Genomic DNA, 27,430 nt, shown 5'->3' on the forward strand with positions numbered 1-27,430 from the left:
AAGAAGCTGAGGCAGGACCTCTCCTGGGGCCCAGGGGCTTTCTGTACAGGCTGCCCTCCTGTGAACTTCTCGGGGTGGCATTTCCAAGGGAGATTGGCTCTGGAAAACCAGGAAGATGGACAATCATGGCAACATTCCAGGCAGAGGAGGAGGACTTTTGTGTGCATAGGGGGTAGGGGGATTGACCTGGCTGCCACTCTCCCCAGATACCCGAGGAGGTGACACCCATACTCAGTGAACATGTATTCAGCATTCCCTCCCTGGAGACTGGCGTGGATGGGGCTGGGAGTGGAGTTTTACAGACGCCTAGGGGCTGGGGGCAGGGCAGGGACTGGCCCGTGGGGCCAGTGCCAGGATTCGAAGCTGAGGCCACTGGGTTGGTGCCCGTGCCCTCTCCGCGGGGCCTCCTGCCTCGGTGACTCAGAACTGATGAGCTCTTCAGCTAAGGCCGGAGCCCCGCAGCATCCAGCATTGGGTTTCCAGCACTGCCCCTCCTTCCTGAGCAAATTTTGGGGCTCCTGCTCTACCCCATCTCAATTTCCTCGGATTTCCCAGCTCCGCACAGCGGGGGGGCCTCACACCCCCTCCTGCTGGGACCTCACTGGGTCTCTGAATTCAACAAGAGCCTCTTGGACTGCCGCAGGGTTAAGCAAAGGAAATCCAGGGCTCCCTTTATCTCTGCAGAACCCAGAGGCTGGAGGGGAGGGAGCAGGGAGGAGGGAGGTGGGAAAAGCCAGCTCAGCCCGCTCCCTCCGCCCGCCCGCCCTCCCTCCCTCCGCTCTGCCTCCCTCCCTCCTCGGCCAGCCAGCCAGCCAGCCGGCCGGCCCTGGGGGTCTGCGCCAGCAACAAGTTATTACCGCAGACATGGACCAAGGAACCAGAGGCCGCCCAGAGGCCCGCGGTCCATGAGCTGCAGTTCAAGGCTGCAGGACACTGGGTGAGTGATGGGAGGGCCTGCGCTTCCTCCAGCAGGGCCGAGGGGGTTGGGGTCAGAGCCTGGAATTCCTCTCCTTTCTCCTCTCTTCCTGGACACACATCCTAGCGGCACTGCTTTCTCTCTCTGACCCCTGCCAGCCCCTGCTAGGCTCTCCCCACCCCATTCCCTCCTGTGACCAGAGACAGGGCTGCCCTCCGCAGTACCCGGCTTGTGCCCACCGCAGCCTGGACATGCACCCACTCAGCTCAGCAAGACTGCAAAGAGGGAGACCCCCAAATCCTCCCCCCGCCCCGCCACCTTGGCATGGTCCCATCACACTTGATCCCAGCCTGCCAGCATCCCGGGACCCCGGACTGGACCGGAGCCGATCAATGACTGTGATTGTGGTTATTGCTACTTTTGTTAAAGGCTACTTTGCTTCCTGCTTCCTGCCTCTCCCCCTTCCCCCACCCCAGGTCACAGTTCTGTGTCACAGATCTTTTGAGTCCCCAGCTGGCTGGGCCAACAAAAATGTCCCCAAACCCTGCCAGTCCTGTGGGAGAAATTCCCCTCTTCCTGTCCCATGTCCCTGGGAAGAGGTCATGGTGGGCAGTGGATAAAGGAACTGACTTTTTACTAAGATTCTTTTACAAACCAGGCACTTTCCCCGCAGTTAAATCCTCCCAAACAACCTGGTTGGGAGAGAAGGTTGTTTCCTTCTTGTAAATGTCATGGAGCAGGAAGCTCAGAGAGGTTAAGCCACTAGCCCTAGGTCACACAGCTTGTAAACTCTTCTGGGGATCTCAGATCTGACTCTCAAGGCTTACCTTTTCCTATGAGTTCATGTCTATGGCCAGAAAAAAAAAAAAAAAAGAGGGGATTTTGCGCTTCTCAAAACCGTTTGGGGACTTCCCATCATGGCTCAGCGGAAATGAATCTGACACGTATCCTTGAGGACCCAGGTTCAATCCCTGGTCTTGCTCCGCGGGTTAAGGATCTGGCATGGCCGTGAGCTGGGGTGTAGGTCACAGATGAGTCTCGGATCTGGTGTTCCTGTGGCTGTGGTGTAGGCTAGTGGCTACAGCTCTGATTCGACCCCTGGTCTGGGAAGCTCCACATGCTCGGCCATGGGTGCTAAAACAAACAAACAAACAAAGCATCGCACAAACCATTGGGATGTGTAATTTACAAATAAGATAACGGGATCATCCCCGGCAGGATTGGACCTGGCTTGTGGAGCAGAATCAGGAAGCCAGATGGGGGTGGGGTAGCAGAGGCAGGGGCAGAGGGGAGCTTGGGAAGTGTCACCTCCAGGAGAGGGGTGGTGGCTCCGGAGACTCCCTACCCACCCACCCCTGCCCATCTTGCCACTTCCCAGCCCCAGGGAGGGGGGAGGGCGGTGTTGGTGGGAGGGCTCCTGCCCCTTTAAAACCCAGCTCTTACTACGGTGCTCAGGTTAGGATAGAATGGCATTTAAAAAAAAAATCTTCATTTTACCTTCTCTACACATATTAACCACAAAAAAATATTTTTGAATTGTACTAAATGTTAAAGGAGAACAGAAAGGAAATAAACAAAGAAAAATGCCAGAAGTGTAAAAACCAGTCTGGTTTCAAAAGCTGAGTTTCTGATCCTGCGATAACTAGGTGCCAGCCCTCAAAGACTGCCACCACCTCAAAGACTCTCTGCCCCGCTTCCTGCCCACCCAGCCCCGGCCCGCCTCCAGTTGCTGCTGTCCAGGCTACTTCCTGTCCCCCTCCTGGAACTCTGAATCCCTTCTTCGCCAGGGCCAAAGACGGATCCTCACAAACCCTTGGACTTTCCCGCACCTTTTGGATTTTCCAGACCTCCTGGGTCCTGCCCCTTAGTTTCAATTGACCACTTCGGCAGCTGATTGGCAGGTCTATGATGATTGACACAAGCATCTTCCAATGAATTCTCTCCTGCCCCTTCCCTGCCGGGCATCTTGTGTGAGGTTGAGTTGTTCAGGTTGTTGACTGTGCAAAGATGCTGAGCGAGGAGGTGGGCTGACATCAGCTATGCCCCTTCGGTGTTGCATTCCTGCAGGGACTTCTTTTATCTTCCTTTCTAATACGTCTGTCCCAAGGGGTGCCCTCTTCAGCTTTGCACTGCAATGACGGTGGAGTCCATGGCAAGAAAACAAGCCAGAAGGAAATGGGAAAAGCATTTCATTGTCTCGATGGCCAAGACACATGGGCAGCCAGGCACCTTACTCAGCCACCCCAGCAAAGGCCTCCTGGGACCGTCATTTTCAGAGGGGGTCCACCTTTGTGGGCCCGGGTTCCAGGAGCCTCAGCCTCCAGGCCCTGCACTACTGCAAGTCTCTTCGTGACCTTGAGGACTCGCTAGCTTTGTCACAAACCCCTGGATTTCCCTGTTCCTTTTGAATGAGATGCCTCAGTCTTCTCACCTGTTAAGTGGGAGCACTCGTGCTTGATCCTGAGTTAGAATAGGAACGCACTTGCTGCAGGTGGCAGTGGGGTCCAGGCCACGCAGCAGCAGAGTATAGATGTTCCTCAGTGTTCTCATCTGTTAAATGGGGGCATTCAGGCCCCCTTCTTGAGCCCTGGCAGGAACGTACTTGCTGCAGGCGGCGGGTCCTTGCTGCACGTCCGCAGATGGTAAGTTAAGTATATTTTTGTCCCTCCTTCCCTGCTCCAGGTCACCATGGGGAGAGCTGCCCTGGGCCTTCTCTGGGCAGTGCTCCTGTTCCCTGTCTCCACATCTGGAATCCCCACTGAGGAGCCCACGTCTGGGGAAGCCGTGGCCTCCAGGTCCTCCAGGCACTGTCGACGATGCTGTGACCCCCAGGACCCCCTGGTCCTTGCTGATGCCCCCGAGGTATCCTCGGCCTCTCCGTCTGCCCTGCCCTATGTGCTGCCTGAGGTCAGGCCCTACGTTAATATCACCATCCTAAAGGGTGAGGACCCACACGGGGCTCAGGCCGGGCTGGGCCGGGTCCCGGATGGGGTGGGTGTGGGCCTCTCTTCCTGGGCCTGCGGGAGGGGAGGTGGAAGGAGCAGGAGAGACCAGGACAGGAAACTGTCCCAGACACTCTCCCACACTTACAGAGGACCTACTGTGTGCCAGGACCCTTCTGAATTCTGGGATGGAGTGTGTACAAACCAGACTTAGAGGCCACCACTGCGGAGCTTCTGTTCTAGTGAGGGAGGCAGATAATGAAGAGTAAACATATAAATGCTATGAGGTGGCAAGGTGGGGCAGGGTAAGGGGGCATTGGGCATGCAGGGTGGGGCAGGGCATGTTGCATGTTAAGTAGAGCGGTCGGTGTAGGTTTCGCTGAGAAGGTGTGGGGGGAGCCACATGGATATCAGGGGAAGAGCAGTCTAGGCAGAGCGAACAGCAGGTGCAAAGGCCCTGGGGTAGGAGTGGACCTGGTGTTTTTAAGGAATGGCAGACCACGGGAGGAGCCGAGTTTGGAGACAAAGCAGGGGCCAGATCAGACTTGGGCTTCTCCCCTGATGAGATGAGGAATAGGGGAGGGTTTGAACAGAGGAGGGACCTGACCCAGCTTAAGTTTCAAAGGAATCCCTCTAGTTTCTCATGAAGCGTAGAGGGCAGGGTGGAAACAGGGAGAGCTGTGGGGGCCACTAGGGCTGTCCAGGTGAGAGCTGGCTCCCTGTCCTCTAAAACCAGACCTGAAGGAAGCTACTGCTGCTGCTGGTGGCTGTTGACGGCTGGTCCCGGGGCCAGGCCCTTGACGTCCTTAACCTCCGTCATTGCTCACGACCACCTTGTGAGCTCGCGTAGTTGTCAGGGCTCTCTGGCTTCTGAATCCTGATGCTTCTGCCCAGGTGACTCGTTCTCTGGGTCAGAAACACCAGGTGCATCTTGCCATGCCCACGTCCCTCTAGAGTCCCCCTGGGTTCAAAGGCTTGTGCCCCCCATACACCCATTTTACTTGGAGACAGACCACAGCTGGAGTCCTGCCTCCCCTGCCCCTGAGCTGTGGGACCCCGAGTGGGTCCCTTTGCCTGTCTGTGAGTGGAGGTGGACATGGTGTCTCCCTTAGAAGGGCATTCCAGGTGGTGATGGCTGGCATGCAGCAGGTGCTCAGTAAGGGCTGGTTCCTCTGGCCTGCCTTCTCTGGGCAGTGGCAGAGCCTTCGGCAAACACACTTCGGAGCCCCCTCGGGGCAGACCTGGGCACCCGCCCTGACTCTTTCATTCTTGCCCCCGCAGGTGACAAAGGGGACCGAGGCCTGCTGGGCACACCCGGGAAGCTGGGCAGGGAGGGACCCCGGGGGGAACGCGGCCCCCAGGGCACCAAAGGTGCCAAGGGGCAGGCGGGCAGCCCTGGCAGCCCGTGCCAGATGCGCTTCTCGGCCTTCTCCGTGGGCCGCAAGACGGCCCTGCACAGTAGCGAGGGTTTCCAGCCGCTGCTCTTCGACACGGTCTTCGTGAACCCGGATGGGCACTTCGACCTGGCTGCCGGCCACTTCGTCGCCCCCCTGCGTGGCCTCTACTTCTTCAGCCTCAACGTGCACAGCTGGAACTTCAAGGAGACCTACGTGCATGTCGTGCACAACGACAAGGCGGCCGTCATCCTGTACGCGCAGCCCAGCGACCGCAGCATCATGCAGAGCCAGAGCGTGATGTTGGCCCTGGCCCCGGGGGACCGCGTCTGGGCGCGGCTCTTCAAACGCGAGCGTGAGAATGCTGTCTACAGCGATGACATTGATACCTACATCACCTTCAGTGGCCACCTCATCAAGCCCGAGGATGATTAGTGCTTCCGGGGGCGCAGCTCCGATGTGCGATGGCCATGGGCAGGTCTGTCCCCTGCGGGGCCTCAGTTTGCCTGTCTGTAAAGTGGGCCCTGGGACCTGGCATTCTGGGCAGACTTCCTTCGCTTTCCTTTCCTCCGTCATCCCTCCCAGGCTCTCTGTTTCTGCCTCTCTCCTCTCTTGGACATATTTCAAGAAACCTCCCTAATCTAAATCTTCTAGAATTTTCCCGGACTTTTAGGCCAGCCCTTCTCAAACTTGAACGTGCCTACGAATCACCCAGGGATTGTGCTAAAATGCAGATTCAGATTCAGCATGTGTGGAGTGGGCCCAGGATTCTGCATTTCTTTATTTTTATTTTTTGCTTTTCAGGGCCACACCTGCGGCATATGGAGGTTCCCAGGCTAGGGCTCGAGTGAGAGCTGTAGCTGCCGGCCTACATACACCACAGCCACAGCCACAGCAACACAGGATCTGAGCCACATCTGCAATCTATACCACAGATCAAGGCAACACCAGATCCTTGACCCACTGAGCAAGGCCAGGGATCGAACCTGTGTCCTCATGGATGCTAGTCAGATTCGTTAACTGCTGAGCCACCACAGGAACTCCAGGATTCTGCATTTCTAATACACTCCTGGGTGATGCTGGTGCTGTTGGTCTATGGACCTTACTTGAGGAACCCGGTTCTATCACTTTAGCAATATTCCAGTACTTTCTGATCATCCTGGAGTCTTCCACTCATTCTAGAATCTTCCCAACATCCTTCAATTCTCTCATCCTTTTAGGACACGCTCTCCTCTGGCTCTTGCCCCTTCTCCCTTCTCTCTCACTCTTGTCTGCATCCCCACTTGTGTAGCCGCAGTTCATGTACTCATTCATCAAACACTCACTGAGCACTCACTCTGCACCAAGCGCTAGGGAGGCTGAGGTGAACCAGACAGAGGCCTTACTCTGGGCGAGCGCCTAGTCCAGCCAGGGCAGGGAGACCCAGAGGATTCTGAAAACAGACCTAGAGAAACGCATGGGGCTCTCATCACATAAATCTGTGTCCTGGGCGTTCAGACTCTGTAGCCCCTCATTACCCGCCCCTCCCCAAGGTTGGTGGGATAAGGTACCTGAGCTGGGGGGTGTCCTCTGCCTGTTTCTCTCTTTTCTGCCCAGTGCCCATCATTACAGCAAACCCAGAGGGGCCTTGGTCAGGGGGAAAGTGCTGTGAGGATAAGGCCCCGGAGCTTGGGGGCATTTGGGGATAAGGGGTCCCCCGGGGAAGGGAGTCGAGGCCCTTAGCTCCCCACATGGGGGGCGGATGGTAGCCTGCGAGGACTCCCACCCTCCTCAGTGCATCCCCCTACCCCATGCCCCACGCCCAGGCCGCTGTCAGGGCCATGCTCAGCCTGCTTTGCCAAAGGTGCCTGGGCCTCAGTTTTCCGTGGCTCCCGCCGGCCACTATCAGACACTGATGTCTTTCCCCAGGTGTCTGACCCCGCCTTGGCCTCTCCAGCCCGGTGCCCCCTGACCCCCAGGCTCTATTAAGGTGCTGAGGCCCTGGTGGGCAGCTCCTGCCCAGTGGAGACCCCTCTGGCCAGTTGCTGTCATTACAACCGCTGCTGCAATGAGCCAGAATGGAAGGTATTAGGCTTTGGACCCCTCAGCAGGTCTGGGGAACCAAAGCAGGCAATGTTCCATGTCTGGTGGGGGGACCCTCCTCTGAGCCACGATGCCAAGGGAGGCACTGGGAGAGGCTGAGGCCAAGCGAGGGACATCGCGACTTCTGTCCCTTCCCCTCTCCCAGGGTGGGACAGCTTTCCTCTCCCCAGACCCTAGGCAGCCTGAACCTCTCCCCAGAAGGGCGGCCTCCGCCCATTGGTGCTTATGCAGCCTCAGGGGCAGAGGTGGCCCTGGGGTGGTTTCTGGTGCTTACTCCTGGCCAAGGGACCCCTGGCTGTGTGGCTGTGTGACGGCAGCAGGGCCCCACCCAGCCCTAGGAAGGCTGGTGCTAAATGACCACCTCCCCAGCCCGACCTGGCCCCTGCCCGGCTTATCCAGCGTGATTAAAAGCTGCGTGTCTTCTTGGCAGTTCAGGCTGATTCTTTCTTCTCTGTTTCCTCTGCCCACCTTGAGAGGGCAGCCGGTCCTGTTCTTCTGGGGCCCAAGTTCAAGCCTCCAGAGAGACCGAGGCAGCCCAGGGCCCCATTCCACATGCTCCCCACCCACAAAGAAACCAGCCCCCTCAGTCGCTCCCTGGTGACAGTGGGACCAGCTCAGAGTCTGCTGTGCAGTGCCCTGGCTGTGGCCTCAGGAAGGTCCCCACATCTCTGAGCCTCAGTTTCCTTGTCTATAAAATGGGAATGACAATCACCTATCTCGTGGGGTGGCCATAAAAAGAGAGCTGGCCTGGTGAGTGCTGCATTCATCCTTTGGACAACTCTTTTTCTTCTTCTTCTTTTTTTTTTTTTTTTTTTTTGGCTGCATCCTTGGTGTATGGAAGTTTCTGGGCCAGGGGTTGAAACTGAGCTGCAGCTGTGACTTACACCACAGCTAATGGCAACGCTGGATCCTCAACCCATTGGGCAAGGTCAGGGCTCGAACCCGCATCCTCATGGAGACAAAGTCAGGTCCTTAACCCACAGAGCCACAACGGGAACTCCAAGGACTACAACTCTTGAGCACCTACTGTGTGCTGGCTACCCCAATAGGCTCAGAGACCGCAGTGGGGGGCCATCCCATCCCCGTGGAAAACACCCGTGGACTTTATGTTCTCGTGAGACACTTGGACTTGCCCAAAAAGGGTACCCCTTACCTGGGGCTTCGGCCTTGTGTTTTGTGTGTGATGGTTACCAGAGAACCACTGGCTAGTTTCTGGAGGAAAATGCCCTGCACCCCAGCATCGGAGTCTTAGCAAGATCTGACTTTCTAAGCCGGCCTGATAGCTACTCACATAATGATATTTAAAGTAATCCGTGTCAGCTCCCCTGACCAGCCTGATGGGGTGTGCCCGCCCTGCCAGTTGCTGTGTTCCATCACACACACGGGGTACCACGGGGAAGAGCCCACTGTAAAACCCCGACCGTAACTGCTCCAGGATTCACCTGAGCCTGTGGCCACCCAGGCAGAAAGAGACACAAGTCTTATTTTCCTTAGAGCCCACCTGGCCCCTGAAAATGTTTCCCACCACACCCTACGCCTTAGGGCACCCGAGAAGCCCTAACAGGTCAGCAGATACACAGGGGAGTGATCCCACCGCATGATTTTGGCGCAGGCTCTGTTGAAGCATCACTGGCCTAACCAGCACCCCCGTTTGCACTCTGGTGGTAAAGGTTATACCCAGTGCCAGGCGGGAGGCTTTGCTCATAGGTTTGCAGATTACTGAGGCAGAAAGGCATCCGACACTCCTTGCCAAGCACCGGCAGGAAGATTGAAATTTGTCCTTTGTTAGCTGAGGCCAGAGGCTCCAGGCACTTCCAAGCCGCGTTACTTTAGAGTTCCAAGGCCCGCAGCCCCTCCATGGTCTCATCAGACCCGCAGCAAACACTTCTTCCATTCGTGGTTCAGAGGCTGCCTCTGGTGGTCCAGGCCCGTTGATCCCATGAGATCCCAGTTCCTGACTTGGTGGCATATTGTGGATGGGGGAAAGCCACTCGATCCTGGTTATGGAGACTCTCCCAACAGGTAAGGTCTTGGTAGGGGGTTGGGCAAAGGCCCTGGAAGACTGGAGGCTCCCAGCTCACTGTCAGGTCTGTAGGGACCCCATGCCACCCCCCCCCCACCCCTACCCCTGAGATCTGCGATGCATAATCCTGCCTATGCCCCTGTAGCCACCTCCCCACCCCGAGGGGCAATCTCAGTCCCCAGTGAGGATGAATGTGAGGGTGTTTGGGGCACTAGCAGTGGCTGGCATGCGAGTCCTTGAAGAGTGGAAGATGAATGACCTCCTGGGCGGTAGGGAGAGGGCAGGAGTGCGAAGCTGAAGCCAGAACCAGGAGGAGTCCTGAGCCCGGGGATAAAATCAGCAACTCCGCTCCCCCCTCCCATCCTGCCAGCTCGCAGGCCTGTCCCAGTAGCCACATGCTGCCACGTGTACTTCTGGAGGAAGGGAGAAACCCAGGCAGAAACCCAACACAACCAGAAACAGATGTCAAGAACATTATGGGTGGGGCCAAGCCAGGGAGAGCTGGGGCCAGCGGGCAGCTGCGGTAGCCAGAAAGGAAGGAGGGATTTCCATATGACATGAGTCAAGAGTGCACGGAGCTTTGCCGGCGGGGCTGGAAGCCGCTGGTCTGCAAATCCAGGAGGACCGGAGGCTGGGGTGGCCAGGAACCAGGCTCGGTTGACAGCCCAGGCTCCGGATGAGGTGTGAGGTCACCTGGAGATGGTGGCGTGGGTGGAAGGAAATAGTCATTAGGGTACGGGCCCAAGAAGGAAACCGGGGAACCCTCAGCAGGGCAGGAGCAGGGAGTGTGTTGGGGGATGTCCACGACTGAGCTTCATCTAGCTGACAGCTCTTTACCATTACAGGGGAGGAACTGATGCCTCATAGGCAGATGTACTTGAACTAGAACTGTACTTGAAAGAGCACGTTATTTCTCCATGCCTAACCTTAACGTCCATTCTGCTGAAGGTGAAGAAATGCCATGTGGGCTAGCGGGGAGGTTCCTCTCCTACCACGTTTCCCGGAGGGGGTGCTGCATCTGAGCGCCCCGTCCCCCGAGCAGGAAGGGTCCCAGGACATCTGCTGAGTGTGTTAATATCCCCTGTGCTCGGGCTCCTGGTTCCGCCCACATCCCTGCTGACCACGCCCATTCCTGAGGAGCAGCCTGGCTCCTCATCCGTCTTGGGACGCCCAGGTCCTCTCTGCACATGTGCTTATCTCACAAATTCTGTATCCCTCAGAGGGCTGTCTGAACCCAGCCCCATCAGCCTGCATGTACCGTCTGGCCATTTCCTCCCCGAGGTTTCAGCCACCTCCCCGGGGTTCTGCTCCGGGAGAGAGGAAAGGCCTTTCTGAGTCTCCGAGGACCCAGACCTGCTGGGGGTCTTCCCTGTGTGCCCCCCACCCCCCACCTACCAGGCTCACCTGGGCAGGAAGGACCAGGATCCATTTTCACCAGGAACCCCAACACTGGCACGCTCCTGGCTTCCCCTCTGCCTGCCGCCCCTGGGGCATCTTGGATGTTGGAGGGGAGGGGACCATGTGTCTCCTCAAGATGCCTTCCCCGAAAGCTCTTGGGGTTCTTTCCATCTTGCTTTGAAAATTAAGTACCTGGAAAAAACTCCTTTCCTCTTTCTGCTTTTTGTTATATATCCTTTCTGTATTCGTTGGGATACTTTGGGATCCAAGGAACACATCTTGAACATAAAACATCAAAAAGGAAAAATAACCTTAAGTCCCAGGGTGGGGCAGCTCTGGGATGGGTTAATTCAGCACCTCAGCAGCCATCACTCAGGACCCTGGTCTGTCATTTCCTCTCAGCACACTTAATGCAACAGCTTTGGTCTGGAGTCAGCTTCAGAATGGACTGGGAGTTCTCTGGTGGGGCAGCCTGTTAAGGATCTGGCCTCACAGCAGCAGCTTCGGTTGCTGCTGTGGCAGGGATTTGATCCTCTTCCACGTGCAGTGGGTGTGACCATAAAAACCCCACAAACCCCAAAAAACTGGTCTGGAGTCCCCGGACCTCTCACACTTGATGAAGGGTAAGGCCAGGCTTGCGGGGGTGGGGCATGACGGAGGTACTTTGGGTGTGTACCCAGGCTCAGGGACCTCTTTCCCTGGGACCCCTCCCCAGCCCCTTATCCCACTCAGGACCCAGCTTTCTTCTTTACCCTGCCAGGGTAGTTGATGGCTGCAAGGGACCCGCAACCCCAGCTGGGACTTGGGAAGCAGAGCCATAGCTGGAACTGACCCTGGAGCCCAGGCACAGTGGTGCCAAGGTCCTGGGGCTGCCCTGATTTCTTTCTCCCCAAGACTTGTGCGGGGCTCAAGCTCTTTGCCTTCATTCTCAACATCATTTTTTTTGGCCACGCCTGTGGCGCACAGAAATTCCCAGGCCAGGGGTGGAACCCATGCCACATCAGTGACAATGCCAGATCTTTAACTTGCTGAGCCACCAGGAAACTCCCTAACATGATTTTTTTTTCAATGTTAAGTAACAGGAGTTGAATTCTAAAAGGACCTCAATTAATGTACCCCAGGTCCCCAGAAATGTCCTTACCTGAGCGGGAGCACCAAGGGACAATAGGTCATTTCAATTCTCTCACATTAACCAAGTATCTCCAGGAGGCTCTAGGGGTCTAAAAATACCTGAAACAGGCCAGATCCCCTTCAGGGCTCCTAGTTCTGGGAAAGGCCCAGACCTACAGGAAAACTAGGGAAATATGGTGCATTGGGGCCCAGAAAAGAAGCTTGTATAAGGTGCAGGGATTCTATAAGGGTGGGTAGCCCAAAGGAGAGAGCAACCAGTTTTGCCCATATGTGTTTGGGTCTTGAAGGATGAGTAGGAGTTTGCTGGGAGGAAGGTCAAGAAGAAGGTTGCACATAGCATTCCATTCTGTACAATCCAATCTACAAATCGCATAAATACTTTTTAGGAGCAAGTCCATCTCATCTTATATGGAACTTATAGGCTGGCATGGGCAAAGTCACAGGCTGGAGATCATGGGCACATTTCAGGGAGCTATCAATTGCTATGTAAATTTAGGAGATGTTTTATATATTTTTTATCCCTCCTTTCAGTTTTTCTTTTTTCTTTTTTTTTCTTTCTTTTTTTTTTTAGCTTTTTAGGGCTGCACTTGCAGCATCTGGAAGTTCTCAGGCTCGGGGTCAAATTGGAGCTGCAGCTGCCAGCCTATGCCCCAGTCACAACCATGCAGAATCCAATCCTCATCTGTGACCTATACCACAGCTCATCACAAGCCCAAATCCTTAATCCACTGACCGAGGCCAGGGATCAAACCTGCATCCTTATGCATACGAGTCAGGTTCATTACCTCTGAGCCACAAGGGGAACTCCCTTTCCGATGTTCATATCACTTTCTCCTGCCATCTCCTCTGACTGCCTTGTTTAAACCTGTACACCTGACCCCGAGTATCCTGCTTCTTCCTTTTCCCATGGGGTTTGTCTTCTCACATCCTATGGAGTTTACTTAGCTGTTGAATTTACTATCTCTGCCCCCCCAACTCCCACCAGACCGTAAGTTCTACGCAGTAACTGTACACGTACTGAAAACAAAGCTTGCCATATAGTAGGTGTTCAATAAAAATCTGTTGACTGGATGAATATAAGTCCTAGAATTTGGAGAGTTTAAGAGTATATGTGGGGTTGCCCCAGCCAACCTAGGATCTGTTTTTTTTTTTTTTTCAATTTTTTTATTTTCCTCCCTCTGCATGTGTTTTATTTGAACTGGGCCTACTCTATGTCTTCTATACTCATTATGACCACATTATTTTCTAGGGACAAAGTTGCCTCTATGGTCTGAAAAATTTCTTCTGTCTTTATTTATTTAGATAAAGCCTTAAAAATGTTTAGAATCAAATCACATATATTTACTCTTATCATTTGCTATAAGAATGCCTTGAAAATTCAACCCAATGGTCTTTGTACTGACATGCTTCCTCAATGATAATTATTTGCATATTTGTCCTACCCCATACCAAGAGAAGTTTCTTTGAGGTGGACAGATTTTAAGTCCCACATGTCGTGTAATTCCCACAGTGTTGCCAGCAGGTACTCAGTGAATCCCTGCTGGATTACTGAAGAGATGAATAGACTCCTTCTCCTCTCAAGGCCAAGACCTTCCTTCTTTCTATTCTTCTATCCATCCATCCTTCCTTCCACTCCTCCATCCTCCTCTCCATCCATCCATCCCTTCATCCCTTCGTCCATACTTCTCTCCGCCTCTCCATCCATCGTCACTCTATCCATTCTTTCAACAAGTACAGCCTGAGCACCTACCCTGAGCCACACATGGCTTTAGGTGCCAGGGAAGCCATGAGACTCCATGGACTTGCCTTGTGACCTTGAATAGATACAGTCCAGGCTGGAGGATAGACCCCAAGCAAGTCCTTCAATGCTCAGCCAATTACAAATGAGAATGAGTGCTTTGAGAAGAAGGGCAGGTGCTGGGACCAAATAGACCCATGTCTGCTTCAGATGGGGTGGGACTGGCCAGGGAAGGCCTCAGCGGGATCTCTGTGGGAGCCTGGGTGAGAGCCAAAGCAGGAAAGAGCTCTGAGCCTTCTAGGAGCTGACAGGCAGCCAGGGGTAGGGGCAGCAGGGCTGGGTTTTTCAGGGCCAGGAGGTGAGGTTGCATCATAAGTGCAGCGGGAAGGCTTAGGGAGGTTTTAAGCAGCGGTGGCGGGATATCTGATTTTCATTTTAAGTGGTTGGGGCCAAGGTGTGGCATTGGCACTTGGGAGGCAGAGTGATGGCTGGACAAGCAGGACAAAGGAGATGCAAGGCAGAGGAGGTGCAGGACTGTGAGTCCTTGGCATTCAGGGGTAGTTGGGGTTGGAGATGGGGGTGTTCCCCATCCCCAGGACTAAGGGAAGATGTGCAGGACGAGCAGAGGGCTGGGGGCCGAAGCTGTCTCAGGAACCCGTTTCCGATCTGCGTCAACTGGGGCAAGAAGAGGAACCACCTGGGTTAATTTCCCTGCTCTGAATCTGCTGGTTAAGTGGGATGAAGTGATCTGGGAGGCTGGAGGCCAGGGTTCATACCTCTGCCCTGCTGTGTGACCTAGGGCTGATAGCTGTCCCTCTCTGGGCCCAGACTCATCATCTGTACAGAGAGAGGATAGACCTGAGAGCCTCCAAGACCCCTTGCAGGTCACTGGACTTAGCTTTCTCCTTCCTTGGCCTCCCCCATGCTGCCTTTCTGGAATTGAGGGGCCCTGCTTGCTCCCCGGTCTTGTGTCCTGGGCGCCTGAGCCCCCAGGGAGGAAGCGGCTACTGTCCACTCCTGGCCACTCTCCTTGCTTTCACATCACTTCCCTCCTGCAGAACAAGCCTGGTGTAGAGGCAGGCATCGCCCTCTGGTGGCAATTTATGGGTCCACATGTCACCATGCCTTTGTTCTAACGCAAGTTTTTTTTTGTTTGTTGGTTTTTTTAACCAAAATGCATGCTACTTTTATTTCTTTAAGGGAAAGTTTTAAGCACAAACGCAAGTATTCTTAAAGCAATTATTGAGCGCCCTTTGTGCGCAAAGTCCTGAGGCAGGTGAGGAGAGGTGGGCAGTGAGGGGAAGAGGGGAAGGAATCCTGTGTGTGGTGCTCAGAGCTCAACTCTGAGTCCCCAACCTGGGCTCAGATCCTGATTAGGAGGGAGTCCTGGGTGTCTGCATCTCTACGTGGGGGGTCATGGTTGAGAGAGCTCAGGTAGTTGCTTTTGCATGGAGTGCGTGTCAATCTCACCCCCCATCCGGGACATTCAGCCTGTGTTTATTACATGCGCATGCTCAGTGCCTCCAGGAAAGACCGCCATCGAGAGGGGCCTCGTTGCTGTGGGCTTGGACCGGTCAGCTTTGGGGCTCCTCCAGGCAGGGTGGAGCGCAGTTGCCAGTGCCATCCAGCGTCTCCCGTCCCCTGTGGAGGGTACCCCCAGCAGCTGCTCCGAGAAGGGAGCCCCAGCTGTGCGGGTGCCCTGCAGGTATACACTTGATGAATGGCCGCATCTCCAAAGAGCCAGGACTTCAAGGGCCCAAGGGCGTAGGGATCCGTCTGAGGCATCTCTCGCTCCCCAAGTAGCAGCAAGACTGGCTGTTTTTACCTGGCTCATGTGTGCTTCGAGGCGGGCCACCTGTACACAGGTGTGCTGGCTTGCATGACAGAGATGGCCTGGGCTTCCTCCTATGGGAAGGAATGATCTCCTCGTCACAGGGGGCATTCAAGCGAGCCTGGGCACTCTGGGTGAGATGCTCGAGGGGAGCTGGGCATCAGATGAGGGTTGGATGGGGGGAAGTTTAGAGCTCCAGACATCAGCTTCAGCCACGCAGACCTGTGTCTACTGCCCCCTCTGCCCTGGAGCTCAGGCCAGTCTCTGACCTTTGTTAGACATTTTAGCCTTCAAGGCCTGGCTCAAAGCTGCCTCCTCCATGGGGCCTGCCCTGAAGAGGCAGCCGTGCAGGGGGGTGTCTGAACAGGTCCAGTTACCGTTATATCCACACCCGTGTGGGTTTCTCCTCTCCCATCTCCTCATCTAGGCCCTGGACCCCTGGATTCCATCAGGCTGGAATCTCGAGTATCTTTTGTAGCTGCCATGACCCCCAACTCAGAGCTGGAATCATACAGATGCTTGACAAATGCTCCAGGTGGACTGGTCGGTGTTTTTACCTTCTATTCCTGGGAAAAGCATGATTCCTACTCTCCCTGGAGACGTGGGGGCCAGAGAAATGGTAAGAAGGCTGTAATGGGTTCTGAAAGGCCAGAGCAGCACAAACAGGGTAGGTATCAAATGGCCAGCAGGGCCTGGAATTCCCATGGCTCTCTCCTTCCAAAGGCAGTGGCAGCCTGGCAGTTAGGAGTATGTCCTCTGAAGCCAGGGGGCCTGGGTTCAAGTCCCAGCCTTGGCACTTACCACCCGCGTGGTCTTGGGCATGATACTTAATGTCTCGGTGCCTGAGTGTCTTCCTCTGTAAGAGAGGATTGTGAGGGTACCTACCTGAAAGCATTCTTGTCAGGATTAAATGAGTTAGGGTGATGCTTCTCGAATGGGAATGACCTGCAGATGCTGACTCAGTCTGGGGCAGAGCCTGAGATCCTGCGCCTCTGACAAGCACCATTACACTTGGCATATTTGGGAATTAATCCCTGTAAACTAGGAACAGGGCCTGGAGCATAGTAAAGAGGGAGGAAGTGTTGTCAGCCCTGTTACCTGGCACTGCTCAGGGAAGGCTTCTAGAACTTTCTCCCCCTCTTGCAGGGCACCTTCTTGGTGCTCTGCTTTCCAGAGCCTTGGAGATGCTATAGCCTCTGCCCTCTGAGGTGGCCTGTTCTGCAACTTTTCAGCGCTCTGTGCTCTGGGTGCTGAGGAGGGACAGAGGTTGTGGGCAGGTAGAAGATGGTTTTAGGAGAGAGCTGAGAAGAGAGACAGGAAGAGGGCCTGGAGGCACAGGCGGCTCACCAGGCCCACACGCTCGACTGTCCGGGCTGCTCTGGTGTGAGCTTTGCAGCCTAAACCACACACTGTGCAGCTTCCTTGGCCTCCTTCGCCCCTGCCGCCCCCGGCTTCCTGCGGGAAAGGCGCAGGTGACTTCAGCCAGAGGGCCAGCAGCATTTCTGGTCTGGAACCGCAGACCTCAAGCCTTCGGCCACATCCTCCTGATGGAAGTGTCCCTTGGCCCCCACCTGGCCCCACTCCCCCCGCCTCTGGGCCCTGGTGCACTGGCCAGGCCTCATTGGTCCCTGAGCTCTGGCTTGGGCACGGGTGAGAGCTTGGGTTCCTAGGTGCTTCTGAAGAGGTGGAGGTTGGAGGATGGGGGATGAAGAGTCTGGGGACAGGGGGTGTAGAGAGAATCCGTGTCAGGACGCTGGCTGGGCTGACTCAGCTGTGCCTTTGAGAGCTGCCCCTCCCTCCCCGAGTACCCCCATCCCATGGTCTTTGTCTTCTACCCCCAGGGTTGTTTCCAGGGGTCCCATGTGGCGACCTGTGAAAAGCAGGTGCACAAATCCTCTTGGTTACCAGGAGCGGGCAAGGGCCTCCTGGCGGTACAGCTGGGTGCCACCCAAGCTCCAGGTTAGGTCATTTCCCAGAGAGCAGCTCCAGGCCCTGGGGAATGAGCTAGTCACAGCGTTCCTCCGGCCTTGCCCCAGGGAGGGTGACGCAGCCTGGGGCCCTTTATCCGCTGCTGCTTTCAGGTTGGCTCATGAGCTCCCTGGGGCCCATGAGATCAAGGTCACTGGTTTAAGCCCTATGGGGGGGTGGGTGTGGAGGGGAGCTCCTCTCCTCGCTGCTCAGGTGGCAGCCCTGACCCTGCCTGGTTGTCTCCTAAATGGGGGTCTTGGGCGGGCGGGGGGGCATGCAAAGCCTCCATATGTTAGGAACCCCTCCTGGAGGCTGGGAAGTGTCTCTCTCACGTCAACCCCCAGTCCCCCTGCCCCATCCCCTGGTCTTCCCCCTCCTGCCAGGGAAGTAAGCTGCCCATTTTCGATTCCCCCATTCAGAGGACGCCTTTCCTGGAAGAACTTTCAGGATCATCTGATCTGATCCTTGTAGGGCTGAGAGGCTGGGAAGCTGGGCCCAAAGAGGGGAGGCCTGGCACCTCTGGTTCTTGCTTGTTCGGGATCCTCTGCCTTCCTGTTTCTGGAAGCGGCACCTGTTTCTCTTTGGAGATGACCCTTCTACATTAGATGAGGTGTTGGACACGCTGTCAATCAATGTCCCCGGGCCATGGCTGTCCTTTCCAGCCAAGGGGTGGACAGTTGACCCCATTGCAGCCCATGACAGTCTTAGATTTCTGGTGGACCGAGGCTGGGAAAGAGCTGGAGGTGGGCGCCTCGAAGGCATCTTTGTGGGCAAGCCCCTGCAGCTGAGCTGGAATCTGCTCCCCCAAAGTCTGGGTCTTCAGCTGTCTCTAGAACCTGTGAACCACTCCAGAGCCTTCTATTTCTGGTGGGCTCAAGCAAGCCACAGCCTGTTCCTGTGGTCTGTAGCCCCAGAATAGTGATTACCGCAGGGAAAGACGTGTGACTGGGGAGCTGGGGGCACTGCTGGGACTCCCACCCAGGTCTCTAGACTCCCAGGCAGCGTTTGTGTCCCCTGGGAGGAGCCCCTGGCCTGGGAGGAGTGGCAGGACGGAAAGGAAAGAAAGATATGTGTGTTCTCAGGCCTGGCCGGGTGTTGGGCGGGGGTGGTGGTGGTTTGACTACCGGGCAGAGTGTGAGGAGGTGCACGGGGCGGGCCGGGGGTGGGGGGTGGGGGGTCAGCCCGCGCGTGAGGCTCCTTGTCCCCGTCGCCCATGCCTGGGCCCCTGCCCAGCACGTGGTAGACACTCTGCTCCAGGTGAGGATGAGGGGGTTCAGGCGCCCTCCCACCCCCGCTCGGGGAAGGAGGATTTGGTAAACAGAGCCTGTGCTGACCTGGTTCAGAGCCGCCAGGGTGGGTTTGCGACTCGAGGCAGTGGGAGGACGCACAGCGGGGCCGCGCGTCTAACTCACTTTGAAAGCGAAACCAGCCACCTACCAAGCATGGGGGCCTCTGCTCGTTCTGAACGCTCCGGCGGCCCGTCTCTTTATTAGCCAGCACCCAAAGTGGAAACCAGTCAGAGAGAGACAGATCCAAGGTCAGCCAGCCAACTGGGGGGCACCTGGGCCTCCCAAGGCCTTGAACATGAGGCCTTCGACCGTAGACCCAGCCGGGAAGACATCCAGCCGTGACGGCCTCTTTAGAGTCAGCCGCCCTGCAAGAACACGTGGCAACGGGAGGGTTTTGTCTTAGACCCCGTGGTGCCCCCTGAGATCATGCCTGGCCTTGGGGCCTGCCTTGTAATGCGGACCCTATTCCAAGGGCCCCAGCTTCAAAGCATGGGCAGGCACACTTCTCTAGCTGCCCTGTTCCCCTATCCCCACCTCACCTTCACCCAGGCTGGTCAGCCCTGGCTGATGGGTGGGGTAGGGTGGGGAGGAGGACCAGCAATAAAAGCCAATGTCAAGTCTTAATCTCTGTGCTTTGGCAGTAAGGAGATGTCTTGTGGTGCAGCAGGTTAGTCTTCTGGCATTGCCACTGTAGTGCCGCAGGTTTGATCCCTGGCTCGGGAGCTTCCCTATGCCATGAGCGTGGCCAAAAAAAAAAAAAAAGAAAAAAGAAAAAAGAAAATCTTTGTGCTAAGTGACTATGCCTCCCTGCCTGGCCAAGGCACCTGTGTCGCCCAAGAATCTCAGGTGCAAACCGCAGAGCCCAGCTTGGCCACTTTGATTAGAAAAGCGTTTGATTCCGGCATCTCTGGCAGGACTTGCACATCAGGCTTGGAGGGGTACAGCATCCAAGATGTGATGCTCTGATGCCCCCTCACCAGCCTCCTGAAGTTCTCTTGCCTCCTAACCTGCATCCCTGGCTCCCATCCCCGGGTCTGCAGCAGAGGCTCCTGATTGGGTGAGCCTGGTCACGTGCTCACTGCCCCTGCTGCAAAGGGAGGCTGGGAAGGTAAAGCTTGGGCTTGTTGCTTGGGACGCGGGGCTCTTCAAGAGGTAAACACCACAAACACAGGAAAGGTTTGCAAAGCTGCCATGTGACCGCGGTGTAAAATAAATATCCGGCCAGGGCTTGAGAATAAACATCCTGGACAGAGGGTCCTTGTCAGCCCACAGCCCCACCCCTCCCTCCGAAAGTCCCTTTCCTCACACCTCACGGCCATCAGCGTGTTCTTTCTGTGGCTTGGTGGTGGAGTTTTGCTGGGGGTTGAAGTTCGTCCATGACCTCTATTGCAAGTGAGAGACATTCACATTTCAAAACAAAGCAAAACAAAACCTCAGTTTTCTGCCTTTCTTGAAAATTCAGAATTTTCTGGCAGTATTGAGCCAACATGCCCTTCTGCCATCTCCTGTGTGGATGGAGCGCTCGTTCGCTGTGGTCCTTGCCTGCGGCGGGGTCCCCTGCCCAAACCCACCTGAGGGAGAGAGAAGGCTGCCTCCCTCACCCCCAGAGTCCTTGATGCTGGGAGGGGGGGGGGTCAAGGTTGGGGATATTTTTGTGAATTGCTGATTGTCCAGAAACGCCGCGTGGTTCCTGGTGTCTGTACAGGGCAACTGGGGTGGCCCTCGAGGGGACCTGCCAACTTGAATCAGGAGAAAGGATGTCAAGAGCAGCCTGTTTTAAACTTGGCAGAACCTTCGTGGGATCACCAAGTGGGAAAGGCTTTGAGCTGCAGGTGCAGGAGCCAAGAGGCTAATGACAGGGCCCCAGATCACCATGCTTCCCCGAGGGCCCTTCTCCGTGAATCCTTGGTGCTGGCCCGGCACCTTCCCAGGCTTTGCCCTTGCCCAGAATGCCCCTTCTTTGGGCTCAGGGGGCCCCTTCGTTCTGAAGGAGGCTCGCGGTCTTTTCTGCGTCCTCATTGTGGCTGTTTCGGGATCTGCCAAAACCCTGGTTTCCTCTCTTCTCTCCGCCCCACCTTATTTAGATTCTGGAGGTGGCCATGAGACCGGCATGCCAGGATGCCAGGTGTCAGGGGCCAGGGGGAGATCTCACAGTCTCTGTTGCTGATGCTGGACCAAGTGCCGCCCAGATGGGGCCCACCTTGCACCTGCCCACGGCCTGAAGCGAGCATCCTCACTGCTCGGAGGGGTTCAGGGTCCCAATCTCTGGAGCCAAGCTTAGCTGGGGGCATCGTTCCAGCGCTGGGGTGAATTTCTGACCCCATTTACTGCTTTCCTCTAAGAAGACACTGTAGGCTGTGCTGAAGGGACCTTTAAATCTGTTCCGATTCCTTAATAAAAACACTAAGAAAAAAAAAATAGCTAGCTAGCATAACTTCTAGATAGAGAGGAACTTCTCACAGACACTTTGCAGACATCACACGTCCTCTTTCCTCGCTGCAACACCTAGACTGCCTTCTGAGAAAGATCATAGATCTTGGTGAAACCTACTTAAGCATAAGAACAAGTGAAAAGATCCTTCTTCTACCTGTTTCTCACGGGAAAGGGGGAAAGCGTTGCACGTGCTGTCAAAAGGGCTTTGGAACTCTCCTGGCTGTCCCCGGAGGAGGACTCTGGCCTGGCAGTCAGGAGACAGGGGTTAGGGGTCAGTGCGATGGTGGGTGAAACGCCTTCCTTGCTGGGTGCCATCGGCACGGGGAGGTGACCCCTGGCCCTGGTGAGTCCAGGACGTTTTTCAGGTTCCTCGGGAGAGGCTGGAAGTCATCAGGAGGCTTGGTGTTTGGGCCCCGAGGGATGCTCCATCCCCCATCAAGAGCCCCATGTTTTTTTAACGTACATTTTAATTTTGGTTCTGATTTTATGTATTTTCTTAAGTAGGTATTCCGTTCCTGTGAAACAAAGTTCCAAAGGTAACAAAGTTACTCAGGAAAGTTCCTCCTCCTCCTCTTCGGCTCCCTGGCTCTCCCCTGCTCGCCTCCTTGAAGGAGAACCCTGCTGCCAATCCCTAGGGTTTCCTTCTAGAACGACTCGATGCCTGTACCAGCCAGGGGACAGGTGCTCACGTACTCAGCACACATTCACTTGCACACGCTTTTTCGCACATGCATAGCAGGTGCATACATCCTCACACACAGACAGGCTCCTTTTCTCACCCTTCACACGCACTGCTACTCACCCCTGCCCCCTCACACGCACCTTTCCCCAGGCACACACGCACGCGTGTAGGCTTATCCTCACTCACACACACACTCAAGAACTTGCACCCACACCCCGGCACATGCCCTCTCACACTCACACACTCACAGATACCCCTTCCTTGCTAACTAGGGCTGGCCCACTGCACGGTTTGTTCTGAACTTGGCTTTTCTTCCTTTCCCTGCATATCTCAATCCTTCCAGAGCTGTCTCTTTCCTTTTTTTTTTTTTGCTTTTTAGGACCACACCCGTGGCATATGAAGCTTCCCAGGCTAGGGGTCCAATTGGAGCTACAGCTGCCAGCCTACACCACAGCCACAGCAACGCCAGATCCTTAACCCACTGAGTAAGGCCAGGGATTGAACTCACAACCTCATGGTTTCTAGTCGGATTTGTTTCCGATGCGTCACAACGAGAGCTCCTGTCCCTTCCTTTTTGTCACGGCCACCCTGTGGTGGATGTTTCCAAATCGACACACAGGCAGTCCTGGGGCGGCGAGCTTAGGCTGCCCCCAGGCTGGTTGCTGCGTGGACTTCTTGGGATGAGTTTGAGATGCCGTGCTTCTGGGCCATGTGCTGAAGATGCTGGTAGATGTCATTGTCACCCTGCTTCCTGAGAGGTGGTCCCACTTTGGGGAATGCCAGCAAGATGACCCAGCCTCGTGACTGATGTGCTGGCAGACTTTCTGGAACTTCAAATTCGTATCCCCTGTGTTGTTTCGAACGCGTAGTTTCTGGATCCTTGAGGGTATTAGAGATTTGGAAACTTTGGTTCTTTTTCTTTTCCTCTTTTTCCTTCCTTCCTTGCATCTTGGTTTTGTGTGCTTGGTTTTGGGGTATTTTGTTTGTTTGTTTTTTTGCTTTTAGGGCTGCACCTGTGACACATGGAGGTTCCCAGGCTAGGGGTCAAATCGGAGCTGCAGCTGCCAGCCTATGCCACAGCCACAGCCATGCAGGATCCAAGCCACGTCTGAGACCTACACCACAGCTCACGGCAAGGCCAGATCCTTAGCCCACTGAGCGAGGCCAGGGATTGAACCCGTGTCCTCATGGATACCAGTTGTGCCCATTATCCACTGAGCCACGATGGGAACTCCATGGAAGGGCTGGTTTTACATCGGGAAGTGGAGTTAGTCTGGAAGAGTGGGGTGGGAACAGGGTGGCCAACTCTGTCCCAGTTTTAGCCCTGAAAGTCTAGGTCCTGGAAACCGCTTCAGGCCCCAGCAAAGCAGGACAGCCACAGAACCAGAACAGGGAATGACTTTCTATGCGGACGGCTCAGGGCGCTGGGGTTGGAGTGGCCGGGGCCGACGCACATGGGTGTTCAGGTCTGGAGCCTGGGAGGCTGGCAAGGAGGGGACTCTGGCAAGGCAGAGGTAGGGAGGATGGTAGCTTGGAAGTGGGGACTGAGAGAGAGGAAGGAGCCACAGAGGATGGCCGCATTCTGGCTCGGGGACTGGCGGGTGGCGTGCCCCAGTGAAGAGGGGTTGTCTGCGGAGGGGCTGGGAGGAGAGCCATGGGGCCGTCAGCCACCAGACTGTTCTTTCTCCTTCGTGTCCTGCCCTTATCACCGAGGTCCTGTCCTACCTTTTGCTCTCCATTTGGTGTGAACCCCCCCCCACCCCCGCCACACACACACACCCCCAACCCACCAGTCGGGGGGAGGACCAGGCTGAGGGTTGGATGAAAAATCATCCATGCACAGCCTCCTGGCCAGGGGCTAGGATGCTATCTGATTACCGGTGAAGCCAGGCTCTGTAGCCGTAGGATTTTCTCCAGCTGAGGACTCAGCCACCTGCTGACTTTTGACCCCTGGGAGGGGTGGGGTGCAAGGACTTGAGAGTGGGAGTGGGGTTGTCTACTGGATGAGCATCTAAGCCATCAGGTCTGAGCAAGGCTGGAAGGGGACTGGGGTGGCGGGTGGCCCAGAGATACTGGAGGTCTTTATGATGGCAGAGGTCAGTCACAGCAGGGAAAGTGACGGGTCCCTGCAAACCTGTTTTCCCCAGCCTGTGAGCCCTCTAGTTATAGCTGGGCATATTTCCCACCTTCCTTTGGGGCTAGGTTGGTCATGTGACTCAGTTATAGCCAATGGGATATAAGTTAGAAGTGCCCAGGGCAACTCTGCGGAAGGGTCCTTCATAAGCAGAGGATTTGTTTCTTTGCTCCTTCCTCCCTCTTCCAGCTGCAAGAATGCACATGTGATGGATGGAGCTTGAACTGCTCTCTTGGTCCATGAGGTAGGAGAAAGGCACTGAGGTATGCCCCTGCGGCAGGACAATTTAGTTCAGGATCCTGGTGACATCATAAAGCCCCTCCCCCTGACCCCAGAAGAAGCCCTGGGTGGCCTGCTTCTGTCCTGCTTTTATGTGAGAGAGAAATAAACGCCTGTCTTACTTTAGGGCCCTCTTATCCTCTTCGATTCTCTTTGATTCACGCCGCTGGATTCAATCCTAACTGGGACACCGTCATAGATGGGGAGGGATGGCAGCAATAGTGGGGAGGTGGCAGCTTGGGGGCTGGCTTGGCCTAAGTCAAAGTGATGACAGGGTCCCAGAATGGGCCTGGGCAGGGCCTGCAGTGTGGTGTCAGACAGAGGGTCCCTGGGGAGAGGACGGTGCCGGAATCTTGACATCTCCCAGGAGGTGGGGTGCAAAGGAGGGGGAGGGGCATTTGGTAGATGCCAGGGCTGAGGGCGAACAGGGGTCTGTCCGCCTGGCTTGAGCCCTGCAGAAGCAGCAGCCCCGTGATGGGCAGGTGGGGTTCCTGCTGTGGTGCAGTGAGATCTGTGGTGTCTCTGGAGCTCTGGGATCCAGGTTCGGTTCCCCAGCCCAGCACAGTAGGTTAAGGATCTGGCATTGCTGTGGCTGCTGCATAGATCACCACTGTGGCTCAGTTTGCTTGCCTGTAAAATGGGAAGGAAGATGCCAGCTCCGTGGAGAGCAGGGGGGCAGTCTCTGTGGGTATCCGTGTGAACGAAGGGAGTTCAGTGGGGGGTGGGGAGGGGCAGGCGGCTGACATGCTCCTTGAACAGCAGGAATGCCCACGCTGAAAGCAAGTTTAGAGATGAGCACAGGGTCAGTTCGAGCGAGTCTTCAAGGCCAAGATTAAGAGTCTGGGTTTTATTCTGAGTGCACTGGGAACTACTGGAAGGTTTCACAGCGGGCGGTGCAGAGAAATGACCTGATTCGAGTTTGGGAAAGATCTGGCTGCTGAGTGGGAACAGACTGGAGGGGTCAGGAGTGGGAACGGAGAGGCCCTGCGGTGAGGGGGCTGCGGTGGACCCGGCGGGCAGGGGGTGGGGGGCGGGGTGTTTTGCAGCTGCGACGGGGGTGCGGGCTGAATCATGTGCTTGGCTGCCTGCCTTTGCCAGCCTGCTCCCCACCCAAGCCCCAGGGTCTGTCCCTGGCCTGTCCTTCCCATCTCCCCACCCTGTACTCCCCCCCGTACCCCCCCACCCCCCCACCACTTTAACCATCAGCTTAGGTACCTGGGGACACTTATCTGATTGAGGATAAAGCCTGTTGAGTGCTGAGACAGAACTTTCAAATCTCAGAAGCCCAACTCAGAAGTATTTCTTGCTCCTGCGACCACCCAGTGTGGATTGTCTGGGGAGTGAGGGTGAAGGCCTGCCCTTCAGGTGACTCCCCCGCCACCCAGGGCTTCACATCCTTCCCGTGGGGTTCGTGCAGGGGGCAGGGACAAGGAGGGAGGGAAGGACGCTGAGGAGGATCAAAGGTGAGGGTTTTTTTGGTGTGTTTTTCTTTCTTTCTTTTTCTTTTTTTTTTTGCTCTTTAGGGCCAAATCCTTGGCACATGGAAATTCTCAGGCTGGGGGGTCAAATCGGAGCTGGAGCTGCAGCTGCCGGCCTACGCCACAGCCACAGCAACTCTGGATCCTTAACTCATTGAGCGAGGCCAGGGATAGAACCCGAGGCCTCAGGGACACTTGTTGGGTTCATTACTGCTGAGCCACAGCGAGAACTCCCAGGGGTTTTGAGGCCTGGAAGTAAACTAGATCCATTCCACTGGGCAGACTCAGTCACGTGGCCACACCTAACTTCAGGGAGACTGGCCGATGGAGTCTAGCTGATGCCCAGGAGGGAGGGTCATAATGGGGTAAGGGGGTACATTTCCAGGCTCTCTCTCACACCCCGTTGCACCCCTCCCCACTGCAAGGTCTACAGCTGTGAGGTTTTAGGTGGGGGAGGGACAGCCCATGCCTTGTTGGGGTGCCCCCCCACCTGCTCTGCATAGCCACGCCCCCTTCCACCTGAGGCATCCCGGCCTGAGTCTTCCCACAAAAGCCGAGCCCCTGGGGCCTGAGTTAGGGGCTGCTGAGTCTGGGGGCTGCCTCCCTCATCGCTACCTTTGCTGCACCCCCATGCCCAGGGCACATGGCTGGTTAGAGCTGCCTCTCCTGGTCCTACCTCTGCCTGCCTGCATGATGCTCAGAAAGGCAGGGTTGGTGTCAGATGCCTCAGGCTCCTCCGTGCCTGGCCTGGCTGCTGCGGCCTCCTGGATGCTCAGGAAATGTTTGCAGTGTGAATGAAACAGGGCAGAGGGATAGAGGGTGAGGCGCCTCGGGCGGACCACACGGGCCAGGTCAAGACCATCCCCAGGGACGAAACCATTACAAGCTGGGTCCGTGATTTCTGCCTTCACCTGGGGAGGGATTTTTTTTTTCCTTATCTGTGTTTTTTAAAAAGTTTTAACCGAATTCATGTGTTTGGGGGGCAGGAAGTACACGCATGTGGTATAAAAGCATCTACCGGTGGGAAAATGTCCTTCCTTCCTCTTCTTCACTCAGCTTTCCTCCCTGGGAAAGCCAGCCCTCCCCATTTCTTGAGAAACTTCCAGAATTATTCTAGATTTATTTATTTATTTATTTATTTTTGGCCGTGTCCAGAGCATGTGGAGATTCCCAGGCCAGGGATCGAACCCATACCACAGCAGTGACCCAAGCCCCTGCAGTGACAATGCCGGATCCTAAACCCACTGCGCCACTAGAGAACTCCAAGCAGAGAGTTTAAAATCAGGAGATAGGGGTTCCCATCATGGTGCAACAGAAATGCATCCTACTAGGAACTGTGAGGATGCGGGTTGGATCCCCGGCCTCGCTCAGTGGGTTAAGGATCCGGCGGTGCTGGGAGCTGTGGTGCAGGTCTCAGACGTGGCTCGGATCCTGTGTTGCTGTGGCTGTGGTGTGGGCTGGAGGCTGTAGACCCCTAGCCTGGGAACCTCCATATGCCGCAATTGTGCCCCCCCCCAAAAAAAAAGTAAAATAAGGAGGCAATAGAGCTGCTTATTCCAATGCCAGCTGAGTCTTCATGGGGTCTCTGGGCCCGTGACACTGCACAGGAACAGACGTGCCACTTTCTGAAGAGGGGTCTGTAACTGCTCATCATTAAAAACATAGGAGGAAAAATGGGATTATAAACCATGACTTGAGAGGAAGAGGAAGGT

General features: G+C 55.7%; 2 protein-coding genes across 2 annotated transcripts in view; both read left to right on the forward strand.

The window, feature by feature from the left end:
• The first annotated feature begins 783 nt into the window (after positions 1 to 783).
• On the forward strand, positions 784 to 7,763 carry C1QTNF6 (C1q and TNF related 6). Its single transcript, XM_047786352.1, has 3 exons — positions 784 to 937; positions 3,599 to 3,857; positions 5,140 to 7,763. Exons 2-3 carry the CDS (start codon positions 3,605 to 3,607, stop codon positions 5,685 to 5,687), a joined length of 801 nt encoding a protein of 266 aa, XP_047642308.1. The 5' UTR covers positions 784 to 937; positions 3,599 to 3,604; the 3' UTR covers positions 5,688 to 7,763.
• A 1,388-nt stretch (positions 7,764 to 9,151) lies between these two features.
• Positions 9,152 to 27,430, forward strand: part of IL2RB (interleukin 2 receptor subunit beta) — a 38,011-nt gene continuing 19,732 nt past the window's right edge. The window contains exon 1 of the mRNA XM_047786355.1: positions 9,152 to 9,356. The gene's annotated coding sequence lies outside the window, so the exon portion shown is untranslated. The remainder of the gene's footprint in view (positions 9,357 to 27,430) is intronic.

This window comes from Phacochoerus africanus, chromosome 7 (assembly GCF_016906955.1).
Source record: "Phacochoerus africanus isolate WHEZ1 chromosome 7, ROS_Pafr_v1, whole genome shotgun sequence".
NCBI classification, from domain to species: domain Eukaryota; kingdom Metazoa; phylum Chordata; class Mammalia; order Artiodactyla; family Suidae; genus Phacochoerus; species Phacochoerus africanus.